The 14,281-nt window shown below is 42.8% G+C and overlaps 1 protein-coding gene across 2 annotated transcripts in view; it reads left to right on the top strand.

Moving 5' to 3' along the window:
* Positions 1 to 14,281, top strand: part of si:ch211-197n1.2 (EF-hand calcium-binding domain-containing protein 6) — a 68,676-nt gene that overhangs the window by 19,623 nt on the left and 34,772 nt on the right. For both annotated transcript variants that reach the window (XR_009513061.1, XM_059974371.1), the window contains exons 7-10: positions 5,019 to 5,161; positions 7,795 to 7,949; positions 9,351 to 9,547; positions 12,260 to 12,367. Coding sequence is in view for 1 of the 2 variants with exons in the window: in XM_059974371.1 (XP_059830354.1) it covers positions 5,019 to 5,161; positions 7,795 to 7,949; positions 9,351 to 9,547; positions 12,260 to 12,367 (603 nt within the window). In the remaining variant the exon portion in view is untranslated. The remainder of the gene's footprint in view (positions 1 to 5,018; positions 5,162 to 7,794; positions 7,950 to 9,350; positions 9,548 to 12,259; positions 12,368 to 14,281) is intronic.

Genomic DNA, 14,281 nt, shown 5'->3' with positions numbered 1-14,281 from the left:
CTTCCCTTCACCTTCCTGAAGCTTTGCCTGCGTCCTCACCTGCATTGCTGTTCTACCGCTAGAGCAAGACTGGAGCCTTGCTGTGTCTAGATAAGGAAATGTCTATCGTTGTTTGGAACCATCTCTGTGTCCACGCCTTCACTAGGTAGGACTGGCCGCTTTCCACTACCTTGTGTTGGGAACTGTCTCTCTGTGTTCTGTGTATGAGTCCTGGCCCTACGTCCTGCTGCCTAGGAGGGGTCCTGACTCTGTGTAGAGCCCCAGCCCCAAGTCCTGTTCCTAAGGAGTGGTCCCAGCTCTGTGTTCCGTGTCCCTGTGTTCCTGTTCTCTCAAGACCAAGGCTCCGTGTTCAGGTGTCCCAAGATCGAGTCAAGGCTTCGGGTTCTTGTCCTGTCCATGTCCCTTGTCCTGTGCAGGAGTTCCCCGTCTAGTCCTGCAGCCAGGGCCTCAAAAAACCTAAGCATCGCTTAGTCCTGCAGCCAAGCCTCGAAGATTCCAGGCCATGTCCAGTCCTGTAGCCACATCATGTCCTCGCCCAGTTCCGAAGTCCGACCCCGAGTCAAGACCCAGGTTCTGGGTCCTTGTCCGGTCTCTGGCTTGGAGTCCAAGCCCAGGCTCCAAGCTCCCAGTTCCTCGTCCTGGTCCCGCTTTCCTAGCCCAAGTTTGTGTTCATATCCCAGCTGCTAGTCTGTGTCCTGTCCCATCCATAACTCTAGTCCATTCCAGTTCCTAGTACTTCAGTGTCTGTGTCTTGCATTTGGGTCTGCTCCCAGCAACCACTTTTGACAGTGGCAACTCTGCTGACAGTTTCGTCCAAGAGATCCATGGGCCCTTTTGTTTGGGCTACTGAAGTGGAGGTTGTTTTTGCAGAGCTCAACCAGTGGCTCATGATAGTTCCCATTTTGCCTACACCTAACCTGGACCTTGCCTTCATTGTGGAGGTGGCCACCTTGGATGTCGGAGTGGGTGCAGTGTTGTCTAAATGGATACCTTTGGGCAGCAAACTGCACCTGTGTGCATTCTTTTCCAGGCAGCTATCCCTGGCAGAGGTGAACTACGGCATTGGGCATAGCAAGCTGCTTGCGGTCAAGTTGGTTCTGGAGGAATGGTGTCATCGGCTTGTGGGGGCCAAGAACCCTTTCATCACATGGACCGACCACAAGAAGCTGACTTATATTCAGAAAGCCAAGAAACTGAATTCCAGACAGGTCAGGTGGTCTCTGTTCTTTAACTTTTAATTAATTTAATTTTATCCCGAGGTCAAAGAACCAGAAGCCAGATGCTTCAACCCGTCAGTTCATCGAACCTGAATGGGAGGAGCAGCCTACCACCATTTTGCCCTAAGCCAAGGTGATAGTAGCTGATTTGTTGGGGAAATCGACACACTTGTTCGCAAGGCCCAGGCACAAGGGGAGGTTCCTCAGAACTGCTCTCCAAGCTCGTTCATTCCTAGTTCTGTCCAGTCTCAGGTTCTTCAGCAGGGGCATGCGTCGAGAATGACCACTTGACCAGGGATTGTCAGGATCTTGAGTTCATTAGAGAAGACATTGGTGGCCTGGAATGATGAGGGAGGTCCATCTATACGTACAGGCATGCAAGGTGTACACCTCACATAAGGAGTCCCAAACCGAACATCAAGTGCTCTTTCACCCTCTGCCTGTTCGAGACAGACCATGGGCACATATCTGCATGGACTTTGGCATGCGTCATCCTCCTTCAAAGGGGAAGACAGTTACCATGGCGATTGTGGATCATTTTTCAAAGGCCTGCAAGTTCATTGTCTTGGGTAGAACACCGTCTGTGGCAGGGGTGGCCAAAATTGTCCTGCACAAAGTCTTCAGGATCCTCAGTTTTCCAGTAGACGTTGTGTTGGATTAAGGTATGCAATTTTCATCAAGTTTTTGGAGGACATTCTGTAAGCTGATTGGGGCAACAGCAAGTCTTTCCTCTGGTTTTCACCTGCAATCCAATGGCCAAACGGAGCGGGTGAACTAAGATTTGGAATGAACCCTAAGGTGCCTAACCCCTGAAAGACCGGACAAGTCATGTGACTTTTGATGTGCACAAAGGTCACCCACAACACCTTACGGCATTTGACGCACAGGATGTCCCCTTTCGAATGCCAGTTTGGGTCTTCTTTCCCACTCTTCTCTGAGCAGGAGGCCAAAGTTAGGGTTCCTGTGGCTAAAGATCTAGTCCGATGCTGCAAGGAGATATGGACTAGGGCAAGGGAGATTTTGTTAGCTTCTAGCCAGAAGGCTGACATAAAGGCTAACTGCAAGAGAAGACAGGGACCAGCTTTTCAGCCTGGGCGACAGGTCTGGCTGTTAACTCAGGATTTGCTTCTCCGAGTGGAGTCCAGGAAATTGGTGCCAAAGTTCATTGGACCCTTCAAGATTCTCAGGAAAGTAAACCCAGTGGCTTACAACTTGCAGTGCCCAAAGACCCTCAAGATCAATACCACCTTCTACATCAAAACCTGTGAACACCTGCCCCTTAGCCCCACCACTATCAGTGCCACCACCACCTGGGTTTGTCAATAGGGAACAGGTCTTCGCTGTGAGAAGAATTTTGTGTTCACGAACTGTTTGGGGTATTCAGCAGTTCTTCATGGACTGGGAAGGATTTGGATCTGAGAAATGGTGCTGGGTTCCTGAAAGGGACATCTTGGATCCAGCCTTCATCCATGACTACAACCATCATCTTTCTGAGCAGCCTGGGCTGTCAGGAATCGACCATATGGGAGGCAGTCCTATCCCGACACACACTCAACTGCATTAGCTTCTGGGGTTTAGATGCTCTAATATCCCAGAATATGGCTAGCTGGTGTGGCCCCTTCAAAGAATCAGGACCGTCCTGCTAATTGGCAATCATGTTTTGGGTGCCAAGAATTGAGTATTTAAAGTGCTCAATCGTAAGCCCTACCAGTGATATCATCCTGTGTTCGTTTTGTGCTCGGTTCTCGATCCAGTTTGATGCTGTGTCTCGATCCTTGCTTCGCATACTCCAGCATTTGGTCCAAACCATCCTCATCAAGGACTATCATCACCTGAATATGTTGCCAAGATGCATAAAGAGAACTGCATCCTAGTTTACATGCAGAGATTAGCTATCAGTGATTTCTGTCATTGACCCAATAAGAGCTCAAGGGAACATGGAGCTTGATAAAATACAGGGGCCCTCCTTCACCCTGAGAGACTTCCTTATCAATCTAAGTCTTGTTTTGTACTATCAGATTCGGATTCAGATTTCTTAAGGCAGCTACGTTGAAACATACTGTGAAATATATCATTTGCATGAACAACCGACACACCCAGCCAAAGATGTGCTGGGGGATGGCCTGCACAGAAAAGTCTCATGCAATTTTAGGTGGAAGATCTGTCCTTGTCAGTGTATCTCAAAAACAACGCAATGCCAGACCCAGCACCTCCAGTCTCTTGTGTGATTCCAAACCCTTCTCCTTACAGTACAACACAAGTGAATAGAACTGCCTTTAATAGCAATTTGTAAAGCATTAGATCTGTCAGCCCATGTGAGGTCTGCCCCCTGGTGTATTATATTGGTAAATATCACTACTGACCCCCAAGAGACCCGTGATGAAAGATATAAAACATCATAAAACTGATTTTTTAAAAAAGAAGTTGACAATTTGACATCAGACCATATGGTGAAGATTCTATCCAACAAAGTCTTTATGCTGGCTGATGCTCACAATTAACAGTTTTCAACTCCTCACCTTACGTCACCTAGCAAAGACAGATCAGCTTTAAAGGTCAGCTTAAATGTACATCGTCACATGGACCTCGAAACATTCAGTGAAGTGTGTTGTTTTCATTAACAAGCAGCGGCACATACCTCAGCACCAACGTAACGTGCCCACAACATTTTGGCAGAACAACAACGAGCAATGAAACAACAGCAGTCAAGCAAACACTTCTCCCTCCCTCCCACACATGCATGTTCAGCCTCTCATACATGTTGCATTGTTGAGTAAGATTATATCAGATCTTTTTCATCAGCATGATTTTTAGTGCTAATCCCAGATTCCATGGTTTTGTTATTTTATTGAGTATTCGCAGTGACCAAACATTCACAGACCTTTTGGTTAAAGAATTCCAAAGCTTCCCCACCCAAAGGGTGAAGGAATTTTCCTGAAATAAGAACATAGAAATAGTGGTTTTGTCTCCTTTGCTTAAAGAACAGAAAAACAGCACAGCAAACAGACCATTTAATCCTTTTCATCTGGACTGTTATGAACCAGTTAATGTTGTCTTACAGAGGGAACTAATTGTTCTTAGCTAAGAATCTCAAACAGTTAGCACTCTAGATACAGCTAGTGACTAGCACACAGCTACAGCATTGAATAATAGCCTTCTGAGAAGTCCTCTAGCTGAAGAAATTCCCCCTCATCTCTGTTCTAAAGGGACACCTATCTATTTTGAGGCTCCACCTTCTGGTTCTAGACTCTCTCAATTTTTGAAACATCCTTTGCACATCCACTCTATTCAGGCCTTTCAATGTTTGGTAGATTTCAATAAGGCCCCATCCCCCTCATTCTTCTAAACTCCAGTGAATACAAGCCCAGGACCATCAAATGTTCCTCATATGTAAACCTTTTCGTTCCAGGATCATTCTCTTAAACCTCCTCTGGACCTTTTCCAATGCTTGCACATCCTTTCTTAGAAAAAGGGCCCAAAACTGCTCACAATGTTCCAAATGTGGTCTGACCAATGCCTTATAAAGTATCAGCATTGTGTCTTTGCTTTTATAGAGAGGAGATGGCCCAGTGCAACTTTAATAAATTGGACTACAGGGTTACTTGTAGTCTCAGTTCTTTATTTTAGCACCAAAATCAACATTTCCTATAGACTCTGTGACAGTTCATATTATAATTTTCAGAAGGATTCTCTCTGTGCATACAGTTATTCCTATAATTGCTGATCTGACTCATGAAACCCATGCCAGATTAATAATATGAGCAAAGATGGCTCATCTCTGTAATCTGTCTTTTCTAACAGATATGACATTGATGGTCTTGGTGTTATTAAAGGAGATGTTCTAATGAGGAAACTTGGAAATGACTATAGGAATGGGATGATGCACAATAATGAAGGCTCTGCTCGAAAGTCATATGATCAAATGAGTTTTGAAGACTCACAAGGTAAGTGTTTGATTAATCCATGAAGTATAAATATATAGATAAAACACAGAAATAGGAAGGGTGCATACCTCATCTCCATCAACTCTTATTCACACCCCACACTATCCTAAATTTGTATTTGGGGCAATTTTAAGTAACCAATTAACTTTCCAGCTTGTATGAATTTGGATGTGGGAGAAGATTGGAGGATTTAGGGGGTCCAGCGTGACCCCAAAGAGAATTATAGAGTAGTACAACATGGAAAGAAGTCATTGAACCAACTTGTCCATGATCTTCCATATTAATCCCATCTCCCAACATTTCAGGTTGTGGACCCATCATCAGAACTGGGGGAAAAAAGAGATAAAACTACTTTTATCAGTTTAGTGTTTCCAGTCATCTCGGTTTTTGTGACAGCCCAAGCAACTCCCTTGGTTTCAAGCATAACTTCAGGTTATCCACACAACTAAAGACCTTGACCTCTGCCATTATTTTGGTAAATCTCTTCTGCACTTTGTTTATTTACTTATTCAGATACTGCGCAGAATAGGCCCTTGGAGCCCTTCAAGCCACACTGCCCAGAAACCTCTGATTTAACCCTAGCCTAATCGCAGGACAATTTACAATACCCATTTAACCTACCAACCAGTACATTTCTGGACTGTGGGAGGAAACTGGGGCACAGAGAGGAAACCCACAGTGTCACAGGTAGAACGTGTGAAACCCCCTGGTTTCCTTGGCTATGTAAGTCTAGGGAAAACATTCTCCAGTCCCTCTAAACTCGTGAGACTGAGCCGGCTCTCCCTCCCCAAACCCTGGTTTGTATGTATGCTGAGCAATTTGCTACCCAATATAAATTAGTGCCATGAAATAACAGACAGTACACTGCATACAATTAAAGGAATTATATTTATGAATCTTAACTAAAGGATTAGTAAAGAAAAACAAAAAGAAAAGGGCCCATTTTAATTGAACTATCAAACATGCACAGGTTGGAGCTCATCTTGAACTTCTCTGTCACTCACACACTGGGCCCTCGATCAGCGGGAAATCTCATATCACCTTCCGAACGTTGCTTGCAGTTCACCTCAAACAAACAGTTCTCCCACTGGATCGTATGCTACGACCGGTTCTCCCCAGCATCTTCTCTCTTCATCTCCTGCCAAACCAAAGAAAACCTCCAAGACCAACCTTAGTGTCCCTCACCAAGAAAACCTCCCCCTAATTCTACCATCCTAATTGGATGGCACACATTCCTTATCTTCAACAATAACCCAAACAGGCTGGCAGCAGAACAGACTGCTCTAACAGAACTGCTAAATTAAATTCATACGGCATAACAGTAAAAATATGAACCAGGGCATTACATGTGCAAACTCCTTACAGACAGCGGCAGGAATCTCTTTGCAATTCATGTAACCTGATTCATTATCAACCCATAGTCAATGCATCTAGATCCTGCCTAATGCCTTCATGGTGGCACTGCTCCAGTACAGACTTTAACCCGTTTCCCCATAATTATTTTAAAACAAATAGAGTTGTGGTCACTGGAGCCAAAGTGCTCCCCATCTGCCACTTTAATTACTTGGGTTGCCTTGTTCCCTAAGAAGAGATGCAGTATTGCTCCCTCCCTTTCCTCATGCAATACAGTATCTCAATATACTGTACCGCATGAGGAAACTGTCTTGGATGCACCGTATGAATTCCGCTCATCCAGGCAGGCTCTTTGTATTCTGATACCAGCTGATACCAGGAAAACTGAAATCTCCCATCAGTAATACCCTGCTATTCTCTTAACCAAGTGCATCTTCTTGACACATCTGCTCCTCAAATTTCTACTGAATATTGGGGTCTATACTAGACCCAAGGTGACAAACCCTTTCTTATTTCTAAGTTCTAGTTGAATCGCTTCATTAGATGATCCCTCAAGAATGTTCTCTCTAAAGCACTGCTATCATGTCCTCCTTTATTAAAAAGGCAATATACCTCCAAACTTACTCGTTCTTCTGGCATCAGCATCTCAGAACACTGAGTTGCCAGGCTTTCTCTCTGCTATGTTTTGCTATGGCCAAAGTATTCCTGTCCCTAGAAGTCACGTCTGTCTTAACTACTTGCATTGAAATAGAAGTAATTTCAAGCAGTGCCTTTATCTGCCTTTTTACTGTAAACATGACTAACTATCCTGATTGCTAGGATTAGACTCTTTGGTTGCTACACATACTCCTGTCTTCTCATTGGCTTTGCTCTCTTGAGTCCAACCACCTGCCAATCTAATTTAAACTTTCCCTGGAGCCAAAAGCAAATTTCCCACTGGGATGGTAGTCCCCATACAGTTAAAGGGCAACTCGTCACTCTTTTATGGGTTGCCTCTACCTAGAAGAGATCTCGATGATCCAAGAATCTGCATGCAATAAATCGGTTTACTAATTTATCAGGCACCTGAATACAAATTTGATCACATAACCACAATACTCAACTACTAATTCCCAGCTGAAATCAGGAAGCTCACAGCTTTAACATGTTTGTAGAAACACAGGGTGGAAATGGCCCTTTGGCTTTTGTTGCATTCCCTAAAAGGATACAAATAATTTGTGATTCTCTGAAACGTAGGTGCATCTGAGAATGGCATTTATTGGTTCTCATGGGTTCTTCAGTATTCTCCGCAGGACCAACAAGGACCCTGAGCAAAGCAGAGCAGGAGAGAAAAGCATCTCTTGATATTGAAAAATGGCTGAAGGACAAATTCAGGGAAGGTTATAACCTTATGAAAGAAGAATTTGAAAAGTATGACACTGAAAGGACAGGCAAGGTAGGAAATATTTAAGAGTTCTTTTTCTTTCCTGTGACTAATGTAATATTGTAAAATTTAAATCAAATTGTAGGCAATCATAAGTATTGTTAATGGTGAAGTAATCCTCCACATTCATGTCAAGCTGTGCTATACGCACTTAGTTTATGGTCACAAAATAAAGTGAAACAATTTGTGCTGAAGTATTTTTTAACTTGTCTTCATACATTAACAAGGGTGACAGAATAGCATTGACTACCTTTCCCTTATTGCCTGGTGATAATTCTACAAAGAGATGACGTGACTACACTGAAATTCACTTTTCTCTATCCTTCACAGAACATTTTCATGAAGTGCAGTTTAACACAGTAGATCACAGAAGTTCCAAAAACTTAGTCAGTGAGGGAACATGCTCATGATGTTGTCTGGCCTAATTCTGCTTTTGTTTTTTGGCATTCTTACCGTACAGTAAAATTTAGGTCCTTGATTCAGAATGAGTTTGATAGTGGGTTGTGTCAGTTATGCAATGAAAATTCCTTTATCTAATACAAAAACAGGAAATGTGGAAACACTCAGCAAGTTAGGCAACACCTGTGGAAAGATACGCAATATGAACACCGGGTCAATAAAAATTCCCTTTTGAATCTCCTAACAGAGGGGTGTTAACAGCTATAAGATGAGGAGGAATTTCTTTAGCCAGTGAGTGGTGAATCTGTGGAATTTATTGCCACAGGCAGCTGTGGAGGCCAGGTCTTTATGTATATTTAAGGCAGAGATTGATAGATTCTTGATTGGTCAGGGCATGAAGGGATATGGGGAGAAGGCAGCAGTTTGGGGCTGAGAGGGAAATAGGTCAGTTATGATGAAACGGCAGAGCAGACTAGATGGGCCAGACAGCCTAATTCTGCTCATGTCTTTTAAGAGAGGCAAAAAATTGCAGGGCGACTAGGAAATCAGAAAGAGGAAATGGGACAAACAGGAATGGTCGGATCAGAGCCAGAACGAACCTGGTGGGCTAAGTGTCCTCTCTCTTTACTGTGATAAGTAAATAACATTTATTACCAGCCACTATACAGCTAAAGTCTTCTGCTCTATAGGAAAATTAAAGTGATGACTTGGAGGAGAACTTTCACAACAAAATGCTTGTACAGATGTTCTTCTAGGTTGTGGGATTATAGGATTTCTATTTCATCCAGGCACCATGCACTCATTAAAGGCTAGGGTAATGCTACTCTGAAACTGGTTACCATTGTCAAACCTGCGGAGGCACTATGCCTTGTGGAAATATGCGCATCCCTATTACTTTGTACCATTTACCTTGTATTCGGTAGTTTACAGTATTAGCAACTTGATTTACTATTTCTTTCAGGAATGACTGCTATAAATTCACAAAGTCTTTTTCTTTGATATATGAATTGCCAGGTACTACACAGAGACTTCCTGTCTGTCCTGGGAACCTTTGGACTGCATTTGAAAATTGAGCATTTAAGCCTTTTCCTGGCGCGATGTAATCTTGAAAACAGCAAAGCCGGGATAAAGTACATTGACTTTCTTAGAAACTTTCAAGACCGAAGTGAGAAGGGGATGCCACATAAAATTCTCAGCAACCCAAAACACAAGTTAGTAGATTGTCATTTCTGCCACGGGAAGCAAAACTTTCTGTATCACATCTTGATACTATCGCCGCTAATGTCAACTTAGAAAAGTAACCAAAGGAAGGTGATTCCTCTCCCAGACGTCTGGCAATTCAAAATAGTCCTGATGTGTGGCATCATGCTGTTATACAATTTGAAAGTTTAAGCTGAGGCTGCACAAAATGTTGTTCTGCTTGTTTTAGAGATGGAGAGCAGGGAACGTGTGCTTAAATGTAGTTACTTGGCATGTAGACAAAAATCAGGGAGGTGAATTCAGTTTATTTTACATTTTTTCAATGAAAATTGGCATACTGATCAGGTCTCCATATAGCTGAAGGCCAGCTTACTTTACTATTTTCTCTACCATCAGTTTACATTTACATTGATGTAGAGATTTATTCTCGCCATAAGAATTTCTTGGATTCTTTTGCACACGAATGTTTCCTTCTGAATTATTGTTGTTACTTTTCAAGGTTGTACAGACTGAAAATGAATTAGCAGGTAACCATTTTTACGGCAGAGTTGGAGTTGGATGTTTGCTGCGGAGAGTGGTTACCTTTCACAATATACGTCATTGATTGTGAAGTGCTTTGTGAAGCTCTGGAGTGGTTCACCTACAAGCTCAGTTTTAATTCTATGTTTGCTATAACAAAGAATGTCAGGCTCTCTCAGATTTTGTGAACAATGATCAAGATAACACTCAACAACTATTGAGGGTCTGACTGGCATTGAAATTTTCCAAAATTGTGTGCAAACTAGGTTTTATTCTTCTGGCTTCTAAATAGGATTACAGCATCCCATTATTTACACTATAACACAAAAGATTTTGAAAACCTGGCTCAATGGCAAATTATTTTTTATGTACGTGTAAAATATTCCAAATTTGCATCCTCTGAAATGAGCTCAGGCTCATGAAGTTGAGGATCCCTTCTTCATTGCTGACCATGAACTCCATGCTGTGATTGAAGTCGTGACCTTCAAGCATTCTTGTCCTCAGACATCCAAAGGCTGGGGTAGCACTTTGGAGGCAGTAGTGGATTTCATAACTTGGCTCTGCTAAAGGGTCACTCCTGAGTTATGGAGGTTGGTCTAAATTTTCAAGGAACTCCGTGGAGTATTTTGGTGTCAGAGGACAGTGGTGTACAGTGGAGATGGGTTGGTAGTGGCATGTCACTTCCTCTCCTTGGCTCTGGAGAGGAAGTGACATGGATTCAACAGCAAATCATTAATTGGGGGGGGGGGAATAAACGGTCGCCATTTTGGGCCAATACCCTGGTTGAACAGATTCCCATTAGTGCTACAAATTAGCTGCACTCTAGCAGAAAATATGTTGGAGGTGAAGTGAGGCATTAGAGCAAGATAAAATGAGTGAAGTCTTTGGGTAATGACATACCTTGCTTGACAACAGTTCGTACTGAGGCTGGATCTGAATCAGAATCAGGTTTGATATCACTGACATATGTCGTAAAATTTGTTATTTTGTGGCAGCAGTACAATGCAATACATAACAAATGTCTTATTACAATAATATATAACGATGAGGCCTCTGTCCGTCAGGGTTAACTATGGATATTGCGTCCTTGCTCTCTGGATATGCAAGCCTGGGCAATACGATATAGAGAACAAGCTGTTGCCCACGTAGCAAGCTCCCCCTCTCCACACATCTGATGAACCCAAAGGAACGGCAGAGACTGATACAGTTTGGTACCAGCAGTGTCGCAGGAGTTGTCAGACAGCATTGAACTCAATATAGGACTGCCTTAGGGACTCCAGCTCTGGATTTTTCCCTCGGGGTTTACTCCCGAAGCCTTCCCCGTGAGTGGGCATAGCCACAAGGCCAGTGACTTGCGTCTGCCCCTTCTGTCAGTAGAAACAGCTCCGCCTGGCTTATATGTCGATAAATTAAATAAATAGTGTGAAAGGAAAGCAAAAATAGTGAAGTAGTGTTCATGGGCTGGTTTATTGTCCATTCAGGAATCTGACGGTGGAGGGGAAGAAGCTATTCCTAAAACATTGAGTATGCGTCTTTAGGCGCCTGTACCTCCATTCTGATGGTAGTAATAAGAGGAGAGCATGTCCTGGGTGATGGGGGTTCTTCTTCATGGATGCCGCCTTTTTGAAGCATTGCCTTTTGAAGATGTCCTTGATGCTGGGGAGAATATTGCCCATGATGGAGCTGGCTGAGTTTGCATCGCTCTGCAGCTTTTTCTGATCTCGTATAGTGGCCCTTCCATACCAGACAGCGATACAACCAGTAAGAATGGTCTGCACGGTACATCAGTAGAAATTTGCTGGAGTCTTTAGATACATACCAAATCTCCTCAAATTCCTAATGAAATATAGTTGCTGATGTGCCATCCTTGTAATTACTTTGGGTCTCTTGTGAATTGTTGATTAAGATCACAGTGCTCGTACCACCATATAGTTGATGTAGGCCCCTTTGATGAATGGATTCCTCATTAATGGGGCCAGAGCATTTAGTGAGGTCTGAAAAGTACTGCTCATTGAATTCCCCCAGTGTGGTGAAGATTGTATTCATTGTGACTCTGGATGGACAGAACACACTCTGTGGGCTATAACAGATACTTCAGGGTGTCCCACCACAAGGACATCAACATTTTAATGATAGTGATGACTATATCTTTTTATAAGTTTATTAAGCAAATTACTTCATTTTTAACATCGTTTTGTTTCTAGATTTAACAATGAGGGGAGTGTCAGTCTGTGTTCCACAATGACTGCGATTGAAGCAAAACTGACAAGATTATTCCAGTCAGACTTCCTTGCACTTTTAGCCACCTTTCAGTAAGTAATTAATTCCTGTACGTTCTTTTGAAAAGTAATTTAACCCTTTTTCTCCACTGCATTTTCCACCTGATCATATTTTCTGCCATGTAGCACAGGCATAAAAGCAATAAGTGTGGAAGATGAAAGATTTGGTACCTGGATGCTTTGTAGTGGCTGCCAACCAATATCACAATAGAATAAACCAATTCTTCTGATGTTTTATAAAGTGAGAATTATCTCCACAAGTGGGACAATCCTACACCTGCCCCTACAGCTTCTCCCTCACTACCATTCAAAGCCCCAAACACTCCTTCCTGGTGAGGTGACACTTAACCTGGGAGTAACTCAGGGCTGTCTACTGTATCTGGTGCTCTCGGTGTGACCTTCTTAGCATTGACAAGGCACGATGCAGATTGGGATCCACTTTGCTGAGCATCTTCGTTCTGTCTGTCTCGCGGTGGCCGTCCATTTCAACTGAATTTCCCATTCCCCTTTTGACATGTACCTCCATAGTTTCTGCTGCTGCCAAGATAAGGCCAAACTCAGGTTGGAGGAGCAATATCATATATTCTATCTAGATAGCCTCCAACCTGATGGCCTGAACATTGATTTCTCTAATTTTACAGTAATTTTCCCCTCTTCCCTCCCAACTCTTTTCCATTCCTCACTCTGGTAATCCTTTTTCTTCTCCTCATCTCCCCCTCATTCCTCTCCTCTGTTCCTTTATTCCATGGTCCATTATCTTCTCCTATTAGATTCCTTCTTCTTCAGCCCTTTACCTCTTTCACCTATCAGCTCCCAGCTTCTTACTTCATCCCTTCCCCAGCCACCCTCACCTTCATTGAATTGAATGGAATGATCTTTATTGTCATTATACATAGGTACAATAAAATAGGTAGTTTCACCTATTACCTGCCAGCCTGTATTCCTTCCCTTCTTCCCACCACACGGCTGCCTTCCTTTCCAGTACTGAGGAAGGGTCTCAGGCCAAAACATAGACTGTTTACATCATAGGCCTCCATAGATGTTGCCTGACTTGCTGAGTTCCTCCATCACTTTATGTATTTTAATATAATTTTTATGATTGCTGGACAGTTATTTTTATTAACTCCACAATCTTTTATGTGCTACAACATGCAGCTGATAAACTATTCCACACCTCTAGATTTCACTTCAACATTTGTGGTATAAGTTTTTGTGCCTGGCAAGTTTGACTTGTCATTCTTGCAAAGTGTTTGCAGCATGTGAGCATTCTCAAAGTTTGTATTGGTTCACACAGGAGGTCTACTGCAGTCACATCATGTCTGTGCCCTGCAGGTAGAACACATGAACACAGTGGAGCTTGTGCCACATTCTTAGAGAACTGTAGCTTTAATTATCAGCTTTCTCCTGGAATAAAACACAATGAGTTCTAACTTCTATAGCTGGGTTTTATTTTTAGAACGGTATCTTCCGTTTTCTATTTTCCTTGAGAGGCAGTTAAGCAATGATTTAAATGGAAGTGAACGGCTTTCACATCACTTTCACTTTTATTTTTAAATACTTTTATGGGTTATTGTTAGCTGTGATGATTAAGGACTTAAGTAAAACTACAGAAATTACTTCTAACCTGTTTATAAGACCATAAAATATAGGAGCAGAATTAGGCCATTTGACTCATCGAAGCTGCTCCGTCATTTCATTGTGACTGATCTGTTTTCCTCTCAGCCCCAATCTTCTGCCTTCTGCCCATAACCTTCCATGCCCTGACCAATCAAGAATCTATCAACCTCTGCCTTAAACATACCCAATGACTTGTCATCTACAGCTGCCTGTGGCAACAAATTCCACACATTCATCACTTTCTAGCTGAAGAAATTCCTCCTCATCTCCTTTCTAAAAGGATGCCCGTCTATTCTGAGGCTAAATCCTCTGGTCTTAAGACACCCCCAC

The sequence above is a fragment of the Hypanus sabinus genome, chromosome 7 (assembly GCF_030144855.1).
Source record: "Hypanus sabinus isolate sHypSab1 chromosome 7, sHypSab1.hap1, whole genome shotgun sequence".
In the NCBI taxonomy this organism is placed as follows: domain Eukaryota; kingdom Metazoa; phylum Chordata; class Chondrichthyes; order Myliobatiformes; family Dasyatidae; genus Hypanus; species Hypanus sabinus.
Note: the sequence above shows the minus strand (reverse complement) of the source record. Positions and strands in the feature narration are given on the sequence as shown.